At 37.4% G+C, this 11,620-nt stretch overlaps 1 protein-coding gene across 4 annotated transcripts in view; it reads right to left on the bottom strand.

Moving 5' to 3' along the window:
* Positions 1 to 409: 409 nt before the first annotated feature.
* Positions 410 to 11,620, bottom strand: part of mllt10 (MLLT10 histone lysine methyltransferase DOT1L cofactor) — a 67,121-nt gene continuing 55,910 nt past the window's right edge. For 2 of the 4 annotated variants that reach the window (XM_073830522.1, XM_073830525.1), the window contains 8 exons: positions 10,285 to 10,457; positions 7,119 to 7,310; positions 6,775 to 6,848; positions 6,129 to 6,469; positions 4,621 to 4,644; positions 4,208 to 4,298; positions 3,579 to 3,791; positions 410 to 2,072 (listed from right to left, as the gene is read on the bottom strand). In XM_073830522.1, coding sequence (XP_073686623.1) covers positions 2,028 to 2,072; positions 3,579 to 3,791; positions 4,208 to 4,298; positions 4,621 to 4,644; positions 6,129 to 6,469; positions 6,775 to 6,848; positions 7,119 to 7,310; positions 10,285 to 10,457 — 1,153 coding nt within the window. In that variant the 3' untranslated portion in view covers positions 410 to 2,027. The remainder of the gene's footprint in view (positions 2,073 to 3,578; positions 3,792 to 4,207; positions 4,299 to 4,620; positions 4,645 to 6,128; positions 6,470 to 6,774; positions 6,849 to 7,118; positions 7,311 to 10,284; positions 10,458 to 11,620) is intronic. The other 2 variants (XM_073830524.1, XM_073830523.1) reach the window with 2 other exon arrangements.

The following is an 11,620-nucleotide window of genomic DNA, read 5'->3' as shown; positions in this document are numbered from 1 at the left end:
CAAAGAAAACAAAAACAACGGCTTTATAACGGGTTCTTCCCTTCCCTGTGAGTGGTACTCTCGAGAACGCGCATCAGAGGCTGACGGAAGAGAAGGAATCTGTTAAATAAAGTCGCTGTTTTGTTTTTCTTTAAAATAAGTAAAGAAATTTAATTATAATCTAAAATGCGCTGAATGTAACGCCTTCTCGTTTTAACTGGAGAGCTCTGTATGGACATACCCCTCATGAGCCTATAACGAGTCATTCTTTAATAAAAAGTAGTTTGCAAGTCTATTCCAGAAATATTTGTTAGCACTTCTATGCAAGGATTGAAAAGCATACTGAAATCAAGCTAGAAAAATTCCATCTGTTTTGAATCTCTATGGTAAAACAGACCAATAAAAAAAAAGGCACTGCAAGACGCAAGCATTGTAATAAACAGATTTAATTTATCACTGAAAAAAGCGCAACACTACAATCTCAGTGTTCAGAATTTCTTAATATGAAGCAGGACTCGTGTGGTTTCACTTTTGATGTTTTAAATACAAACTTTAGAGATTTTGCATAATTTCTGTACAGATACATGAGAACGTGGACATACCACATCTAGAACGTATAAAACCACATCAATAAACGGTGCAAAAAAAAGTCCCTGCACATACAAAAATAAATTAATACACTTTATCCAGTCACCAGTCTTGTGGAAAGCCTGTTGGAAAAGATCTGAACACACTGACAGTGCTTCGAAACAGTCCTTCACACCACTAAGTGAATCACAAATATGTATTTACAACAGAAAAGAGGTAAAAGTGTGCTAAACTAAATCTTATTTATTCTGACAGCTTATTCTTAATCCGATATGCATCTGTAGATTTACATAGCAACAAAAGGGAAAAAGGGAAAAACAGACGTATTTACAAGACCACAAAATTATCAAGTAGGCTTTTTTCTTTTTTTTAGAACTTCAAACACCAGACATGTTCATCAAAATGTTTACAAGACTCAAAAGAGCTGAGAATTTTGTACAGTAGTATAAAAACATCTTGCCAGTTGAGCGTTAGAATATATTACCTTGCGCCCAACATGCAACGAATGCAAATAAATAAAAAAGGAATAGAAAGTTGGCTTCAAAAATGCTCAATGCAGCACAAACATTCGAAAACAGTTTTTTTTTCAGTGTAGTCACTGTACAGGCAGAGAACTCTGGGACTCTCTGAACTGGTATTGCCTGAGCGACGCCGATTGGTATCAATTCATTTCACACAAACAAAAAAAAAAAAAAAATTGGATCGACTGGAGGAAACAATAAAAAGGGAAGGATTTTTCAGCGCGCGGCCTCTCGCTGACAGCTTGGAGATTGGGGCCAGGCACTTGGGTTCAGGGCCTGGTCTGTGTGTCCTGGCTTGAGAGGTAGTTGCTCTTCAAAGAGTGCAGCAGGGTCAGCGAGACAGTTTGTGGACCTTTGGGACGCCTCCTCGCACAGGGGGGAAGCTCAAGATCAGGATGCAGAGAAGGCCTTCATGGTGCACAAATGTCTGATCGCTTCAGTGTTGAAATATTTGACACAGACTGACAAATACGACAGGTTTTTATTGAGATTATCGTGACGTGTTTCTTGTTAAAGGGGTACAGAGAGGTAACAGCGGTGAGCAGAAGCATCTCCGTCTTACAATCCCCATCCGAGACCTCGATCCACACTTTCCGCCCACAGCAACTCGCACCAGCGTGTCATTTTCAGCACACTGGCAGGGTGAGAGAGACCGTGTGTGTGTGTGCGCGCGTGCACATATGTGTGTGAGCCTGTCTTTTGGCCCCCATGGGATCCAGTACGTTTACAGCAAGTGATTTACTCAAACTCAGTGCAGCATTTTGTTTGCCAGATGGGCATCAAACTGGCAAGTGTGTACACATATCAAGGCTGGTGCTGGTGAGGGTTTGGTGCAGTGGGTGAATGTTCTGGTCTTGCTGCTCAGATTGCAAGCCTCTTGGGGTGGGCAAATGAAAGGGATCCATAAGGCAGAACTCCTCCACAATGTTGTTTTCTACATCAGGTCTTCTCCTGTCCTGTCACAGACACAGCCTTCTCCCCTCTCTGAAGAAAACACAAGCACAGTCTTATAAAATTGTATAAAATAAAATATGTAAATAAAAATGTATGAATTGTAAAACATTTTAGTAATATAAAAACATGATAATAATTATAACACAATTATAATAATTATAATACAAAAAATTCTAATATAACAATATATGTATATGATTATATTAATGTAATTGCCATTTATAATATATAATATAAATACACTACTAGTCAAAAGTTTTTGAACAGTCTCTTCTGCTCACTCTCTATTAGATCCAAAATACAGCAAAACTTGTGCAATATTTTTACTATTTAAAATAACTGTTTTCAATTTGAATATATTGTAAAATGTAATTTACTCCTGTGATTTCAAAGCTGACTTTTTAGCATCATTACTCCAGTCACATGATCCTTCACAAATCATTCTAATCTTCTGATTTGCTGCTCAAAAACATTTATTAATTATTGTAATGTTGAAAACAGTTGAGTGGAATTTTTCTAGTTTCTTTGATGAAAAGGAAAACAAAAACAAGATTTTATCTGAAATACAAATCTTCTGTAACATTATAAATGTCTTTTACCATCACTTTTGATCAATTTAAAGCATCCTTGCTAAATAAAAGTATTTCTATAATTACGTTCTCAAAAAAAAAAAAAAGATATACAAACTGACTACAAACTTTTGAATGGTATACTGTATATAATGTTACAAAAGCTTTTTATTTCAGATAAATGCTGATCTTTGGATCTTTCTATTCATCAAAGAATCCTGAAAAAAGGTACTTAACCATTTTAGATATTGAAAATAATAATAAACATTTCTCGAACAGCAAATCAGCATATTAGAATGATTTCTGAAGGATCATGGGACACTGAAGGCTGGGGTAATAATGCTGAAAATTTAGCTTTGATCACAGGAATAAATTACATTTTAAAATATATTTTAATAGAAAACAGTTATTTAAAAAAGTACAAATATTTCATAATATTACAGATTTTGCTGTTCTTTGGATCAAAGCAGAAAAGACAAAAAAACATTAAAAATCTTACTTTTTAAAACCTTTTGACTGGTAGTTTATATTAAAATATATTAATATTACTTAAATATAATAATATAATTCTATATTTATTTTAACACAATAATATTACTATAGTAATATATAAAAGAATACAACATTTTATATAATTTTCTTATTCCAGTTTCTTGTTAAATGTATTACATTAATAAAATATAATGCATGTTATATATTTATGTATGAATAAAAAAGTTTTATTAATGTAATACATTTACAATAATTATAATAAAATTATATATATATATAAAAAATTGTATTATAACATTTTATTAAATGTAATATATTTACAACAATAATTATAACATTGATGATAATAATAATTACAAAAATAATTATAAATATTTATAAAATATATTACCCCAATTATATATTCATATTCATTTATAAATATATACACACACACACAAAATACTGAATTCATGAATATTAATTAAGTCAATACTTTTGTCTGTTTGATAGTTGCAGTACTAACTCCAGTTTTAGGAGTGCTGTTGTCGTTGTGCATGGCGAGGAAGGGGTTTGTAGTGATGGCTGGCTGCGTGCCGGGCAGAAGGCTGTTGATTGGCAGCTGCTGGAGCTGTATGTCATTCTGCTGCTGCTGCTGCTGCTGCTGTTGTTGTTGCATTAACTGATAGAGCAGAGCCTGCTGCTGTTCCTAAACACAGACAGACAAACAGAGTATGATGAGATGTCTAGACAAAGACGGCACACCCACAGACTGCCCACGGACCGTATGATGCATATTGCACAGAATAGTGGCAAGAGTTTCCTCCAAATTGCAATTCCAAGCTGCCAGGATGCTAAAATAAACACTTCTGAAAAAGACGCATGAGAGTTTTGTGGCACTGAATCGTTAAAAGATGAGGTTTTGTAGGATTCTTGTAAGCATGCAAGAATATATTTTGCCCTTGAATGTTACATTATGCATTATTCAAACGGCATCATCTTGACTAATAACAAATATCATGGACAAAATAAGCTGCTGTGTGGATTATCTTTATGTTTAAGTCACACAAACAGACTCTAGTCTCTGTGGCTGTGTAATAGTATGTGTGTCAGTGCTCCTCTTACCGGTGTGACCTGCTGGGAGTTGAAAAGCTGCTGTAGTTGGTGCTGATGGAGAAGGATCTGCCTGTGCTGATCGTTGAAAAGCCTAGCCGCACTGCAAACACACATAAGCCCGTCATAAGGCAAACTGAATGTTGCAGCATTTCAAAAATGTCTTGGCTATGGCCGCATAAAACTGTTACTTATAAAATAAAACCCCTCTGTATACTAAAGTAAAGAGAGTGTAATCATAACTAATGGTCCTGTTCTTGACTAAGAAAAGGCTGTTTGAGCTGGAACTTGCTTAGAAAACATCAGCGGTTCAATCTTAAGTACACAATTTTGTTTCAGAGGCAGACATATAGGCGCAGGGCACACAGGCAAAGAAACAAAATGAGCAAGTGAGAAAGGAAAAAGCAAAGCGAGGCAATGCTCACCTGGTTTTCGCAGTGGTCATGCTGCTGCATTCCAAAGTGCAAGCAAAAGAGAGATCGGGAAGCAGAAAAGATGAAGAAAATATGAATGCATTGGACAGTGCCAAGCAGTATGGATGAATCTCAATAAATGTCTTTTAAACAGCAGCATAACATTTTAAAAAGTCAATAAGATTCGAGCAGCAAATATAGAAATCTAAGTCATGTGACACTGAAGACTGGAGCAATGGTGCTGAAAATGTAGCTTTGCCATCAGAGAAATAAATTACATTTATATTAAAATAGAAAACTTTTATGATATTCTTTCATAATAAACATAATACTTCACAATACTACTTTTTTCACTGATCAAATAAATGTTTTATATGGAATCCCGTTTCTGACACTGAATAAAAAAATTAAAAAGACAATTGACTTTGAGTTTACATCTCAGTTTTTTTTCAGAAATGAGTGATATAAACTTTTTTTTTTACAAACTTTTTTTTCAATTTTGTATTACTTGCAATTCTGACTTTTTTCCTCACAATTCTGACTTTTTTTCTTACAATTGTGAGATATAAACTCGCTATTATGAGTTATAAAGTCCAATTCTGAAGGGAAAAAATGTTTTCAGAATTGCAAGTTTATATTGCTCAATTCTGACTTAATTTGCAATTGCATTTGATAACAAGCGCGCACACACACACACACACACACACACACACAGTGCACACACACGTTAAGATTTGACAGCAAAATAGATAGAGGTGGTTATAAACCACCGAGATGAAGTCTTTGAGTAGCAGCGAACCTCATACCACAAGCGCAAAAACTACATTGGCACATGTGTGGTTTGAGACCTCCAACAGACTTCTGCTCTTGGAAAAATAAACTCACAATTCGGATAAAAGTCAATTGCAAGATATAAACTCACAATTCTGATTAAAAAAGTAAATTGGGAGATATAAACTTGCAATTGTGAGAAAAAAAAGTCACAATTGTGAGATATAAACTCAAGTTTGAAAAAAAAAGTCAACTGTGAGATCACAATTCTGAGAAAAAAGTCATAACTGCTAAATATAAACTCACAATTCTGCAAAGTAAATTGCGAGAAAAACTTGCAGTTCTGAGAAAAAGTCACAATTGTGAGTTTATATCTTGCAATTTTGACTTTATAACTAGCGACTGCAAATTTATATCTCACAATTCTGAGAAAAACAGTCTGAATTGTGAGAAAAAGTCACAATTACCTTTTTTATTAGTGGCGGAAAAGGGCTTCCATAGTTAGAACATATTTAAATCATAACATATATATTTCATTTTTCTTTTGCTCCAGAGGTAAAATATGACCAGAGCAATTTCTTGGCAGTTTTCATGAGATTTACCTACAATTCCACATCTTCCTTAGCATCACATGGTAGTTTATTACTAATCCAGACTATGCTATCGCAACCCTGAAATACGGATCCTCAACCAGTGCCTTCCAAAGTAACCACATGTACTGTTTAACAGAAAGAATCAAAAATGTGTACCTGTTACTGAGACTGTTGGACATGGGCAGGGATGTGCTGGTAGCTGCTGAGGGATGGGGCAGGGGGCTGCTATTCTGGGCCAGGCTGGGGGAGGTTTGGATCACTCCGTTTAGGGCGCCCACGATGCCACTTATGGCCAGGTGGTTCCCCTGCAGAGCGCCCATCAGACCCGTCACCCCGGCTATGGCAGGCAGAGACGAGTTGGCATTGCCAGGCTGGACGGCCATCCCGGCCATGCCGACTCCGTTCACCTGCTGCTGGGGGGGACTGTGGGCGGCAGACGGAGGGGTGGAGAGAGAGGACGTGCTACTTCCGCTACTATGGCCACCAGACAGGGGATCCTGAAAGAAAGGGAAAGAATAGAGAAAGCACAAGAGCGTGAGAGAGAGAGAGAAAAGAGAGGTCAACGTGAGAGAGGCGCCTCCTGTACCTGTCCAATCAGATCTATGCTGCAAGTCAATTCAACACCACACAGCCACCAATTATCCCATGAATCTGTCATTACGTTGCAATTACGTGCTACACCACCACACCACTGCAACACACTCGACTATGTACAGATATACATAATATAACACTTGACTCAACTAAAGAGGTGCTCAGTCCCAGCACATGGCATCTGCAGAGCAGGGGTAGAGGAAGTTACCTGAGTGGGCAAGGGTTGAGAGGACTCTGTTAAAACACTGCTGCCTAGCTGAATGCTCTTGCTGTGCAGCATGTCTGGAGGAGAGAGAGATTTTGCAACTTGACATGAATGTGGAGACCAGATTAGCTAGAGTTGAGCTGGGAGAGGAGGCTCCGTGAGCAGAACAGAGGGGGAGGAAGGGGGGCGGACGGGGGGTGAGAGGTGGGCTCGTGTGCGTGTATGTGTGAATATGTGGATCGGGGTGGGGTGGGGAGGTGTTTGGGGTGGGATTAGACTGTGACGGTCCAGATGGAGTGTGTGAAAACTGTACGGGTAGACGAGAGGCAGAAGGTAGCGTGTCTAACCTGCGTGAGTGTTGCTGGGGTACAGAGGAGAGGAGGCAGTGGTGGCCGTGGTGCTCGCGGGGGTGAAAGGCACAGAGAGCTGAGCGCTCAAGAGCTGCAGTCGTTCCTTCTTCATGGTGAGAGTTCGGATTTGTTCCTCCAGACGCCGGTTTTCCACCTGCAGCTGGTGCAGGGATTTCAGCATTCCCAGAACTGGACATAAAAGCGCACACACACACACAAAACATAAGCGTTAAGATTTGACGGCAAAATAGAGGTGGTTACAAACCACTGAGAAGAAGTCTTTGAGAAGCAGCGAACCCCATACCACAAGCGCAAAAACTACACTGGCACATGTGTGGTTCGAGACCTCCAGAAGGAACTACAACGACAGACTTCCGCTTTTGGAAAAATCACACGGCACTGATCAGGGGCCAGCAACCCCGAGCGAAATGCAAACCAGATGCAGTGTCAGCAAAACCGCACAACTGGTCTCATATCAGTGGTGAACAGAAGCACAACCGTCCTACCGCTTCCTGCTCCATGCGTTTGTCAGACTTCCCCCTGTCGCCAGAAAAGCCTCTATCATAACAGAAACAGCTGCTGCTCATTCACACAAACGTGACACTACAAACCGACCTGCTGCTACTGAGAGATTCGCTACTAACTTCTTGCTAGCCGATCGTGAAACTACAAGTTACACACAGACAAAACACAGGTAATGAACCTCATAATTACTCTAGTATTAACCAATACATCAATTACTCACATTATGGGGATGGAGGTAATTACAGGCTTCAAACAGGCATATTTGATTGACATGCAGGAAAAATAACATTTATGCTGTGAGTAATTATTTTTACTTTAAATAAAATACAGGTTTATCACTATGCATTAATGGACGAATTATACGGAATATAAATGTAAGAACTTTCATGAGTTGAGGCAATTTACAATGACCATAATTAATAAAGGCTTTCAGCGTACTAATGAGATATTAATTTAAAACACCTTTTTTTTATCTCTACAACCCTCTTACCTAGACTATGAAATTTTTATAAGAGGAATTCATTGATTTTACATTGAAATGAAAACGCATTGTAAAGACTTTTAATTTACTTTGTCAAGCCATATGATTTAAGGTTATGTATGCCCAGAAGACTAATTCACCATGTGTTCCTCAAGATCTTCCTATGGGTTTTTATATTGGGTTTTTTCAATTTCTGAGTAAAATAAGGTCTGTGCCAAACATAACTCATCGATACTTATAGGTTTTGATGTATAACAAACTGCATTCACTCACATCCCAAACCTATGTAGTTACTTATTGGGATAGTTCACCCATAAATGGGTGTAATTCTGTCATGAATTACTCACCCTCATGTCGTTCCAAACCCTTAAGACCTTTGTTCATCTTCAAAACACAAATTTCTGATGAAATCCGAGAGCTTTCTGACCCTGCATAGACAGCAAAGTAACTGAAATGTTCCCAGGCCCAGAAACGTAGTAAGGATATCAGTAAAACAGCAGGGTCAGAAAACTCTCAGATTTAATCAAAAATATCTTAATTTGTGTTTTGAAGATGAACAAAGGTCTTAAGGGTTTGGAACGTCATGAGTGTGAGTAATTAATGACAGAATTTGCATTTTTTGGGTGAACTATCCCTATAGAATACTGAATTTTCAGTTTACGTGGTAGAGCAAATTATGGCAAATTAGGCATCCAGCTTTTGATGTCAGGGCTGCAGCACTCTTATTTGAGAGATGAGTTAAGCATTACTCCCTATCCAATGTATGTATTAATAACAGTATGTATTAATAACAACACCACCACCACAACCATTATTAGCTGCTGAAAAAAACTGGGCAGCTTATTGTTAATTTTGTATAATGAAAACTATGTCCATCAACAAACTTTTTCCATGTCTAAGACAACATGGTGATGAGATGACACTGACTTCAAACATTTCAAGATTCAATATTATTGGGGGGAAAAAAACGATAAAAGAATGTAGTTAAAAACATTAGGAATTTTCACTGACCAAAAGGAATCTAAATATTATAGACTATACTTTTTTCTCCCTCAAAATTACAATCCATATAATCCATTTATTGGATGGTACAAACCACAGCTTCCTTTCCTGTGCAATGCAAAGTCATAAAATTTGACTAACAAAAACTGGTTAATGTTGACTACATATGATAAAAACGAACAAAGACTACATAAAAATGTACCGGTCAAAAGATTTTTCAAAGACAGCTGCTCACCAAGCCTGCATTTCTTTCCAAAGCACAGCAAAAACAGTAAAATTCTGAAATATTTTTAATATTTAAAATAACTTTTCTATTTGAATACATTTAAAAATGTAATTTATTCCTGTTATTTCCTGTGATTATTTCCTGATCCTTCAGAAATCATTCTAATATTCTGATTTGCTGCTCAAAAAACATTTATTATTTTTATTAGGCTGAAAACAGCTTAGTATAATTGTTTTAGGTTTCTTTGATGAATAAAAAAGTTCAGAAGAACAGCATTTATCTGAAATAAAAATCTTTTGTAACATTATAAATGTCTTTATCATCACTTTTGATCAATTTAAAATATCCTTGCTAGAAAAAAAAGCTTTTTTTTATTTCAGATAAATGCTAATCTTTGGATCTTTCTATTTAAAGAATCCTGAAAAAAAAAAAAATTTACTCAACTGTTTTAAAAATTGATAAAAAAGTTTCGTAAACAGCAAATCAGCATATTAGAATGATTTCTGAAGAATCATGTGACACTGAAGATTGAAGCAATGGTGCTGAAAATGTAGCTTTGATCACAGGAATAAATCACATTTCAAAATATTCCAATAGAAAGCAGTTATTTTAAATAGTAAAAAATATTTCACAATATTACTGCTTTTGCTGTATTTTGGATCAAACTAATGGTAGAAGGGGAGCAGAAGAGAAATCTTACTGTTCAAAAACTTTCGACTGGTAGTGTAGATGACAAAAGTAACACTACTGCAGGCTTATGTTCAGAAACACAACAGTAGCATCAGACATGACCCTATGGCTCAACAACATCCACAGCAAGACCAGCGCAAGGACAACCACACATGGCCAAACAGCTCGACTTTTGATATTCAATACTGTTTACGGAAGCAACATGCATCATTATATGTATATATAAGAAAGCCTCTCACCATCTCCTTGTGAGCCCTGTTGTAGGAGGAACTGCTGTCCTTCATTCCATTGCCGATCCAGCAGCTGGTCAATGCTGGTGGCCACCGGGGGCATCGTATCCGAACCGGATCCGAGCCCCGGAACCAGCGGTCCTGACGAGTCATACCGGATATGAAGCCCACTTAACGGAGACCTAAAGTCAAGTATAGACACAAGTGAGATGTATATACACACAAGTTTATCAAACAATAGACAAACAGAAATCCACATCAGATCTGTTCAGTGGTACAACTCAAGTCATAAATAATCAGCGTTCGCTTACAAACACACACTAGACTGCTGCTACATTAACAACACAGTTGAACTCCTGGTTTGGCATCTTGCCTTCAGAGGCAGACGCGCCGCTCAGCAAAGCCAAACAGAGTTCACAGCTCGTCCAAGTGAGAGAGAGCCTGGGCCTGCCTCTCTGACACCATAAATCTCAGTACGCTCTTGTTTGGACAGATAGCGATCGGTGTTATTATGAATGCATCCAGCTCTGGGCTCTACATCAGGGCTCTCGGGCGAACGCGAATCTATCTCTGGGGTAATTACGGCTGGGCTGAGATCTGCTCCACAAGGCAATAAATCTCCAGCAAAGGACTGTGAAGCCATATCACCCTGCGTGGCTGCTCCGGTGCGGATCACAGAAACAGCACATCGAGACACTTAGTTTACCTTAATGAGAGTCATGGACATTTGACATACTTTTAAGGCCCATTCACAAAGAATTTTTATGGAAATGGAATTTTTAACGTAAGCAACATGTTTTTAAAACGCAAAAGATGCAAGATTTGAGCTGGTAAACATGTCCGTCTAGCACGTTTACATAAAAATAAAATAAAAAAGCAACATGGTTGAATGCAATAACGCAGTTAGTGTGAACAGCTTCTTGTGCATTCAGTACTAAAAATCCTGCAATGCAAACAAACTGACAAGCTCAGAGTTTAGCGCTATTATGTTAATGATTTCTCAATTTTAGATTATACCTAAAAAAAAAAAAAAAGGCAAAATTGAGCTGAAAAGTCAAATACAGCACTTGAAAATATATATGGTCTACATTCATATTAATATCTATACATTAAATATACTAAAGCAGCAATGAAAGCAATCTAAATAAAATCAACATACCTTTTCAACCAAACATATTATATCCCAAAGGCATTTTTGCACAGTATATATATGCTTCCGTATAAATCCGTTTTGTATCCTCAATCAAAGCACAAAAAAGGCTACATCTCGTCATTTTGAAAATTAATGCGATGTCTTTGAACGCAGAAAGAAACATCACCGCCACGTCGAACTCTGAAGCCGGTT

This window comes from Garra rufa, chromosome 24 (assembly GCF_049309525.1).
Source record: "Garra rufa chromosome 24, GarRuf1.0, whole genome shotgun sequence".
Classification (NCBI taxonomy): domain Eukaryota; kingdom Metazoa; phylum Chordata; class Actinopteri; order Cypriniformes; family Cyprinidae; genus Garra; species Garra rufa.
Note: the sequence above shows the minus strand (reverse complement) of the source record. Positions and strands in the feature narration are given on the sequence as shown.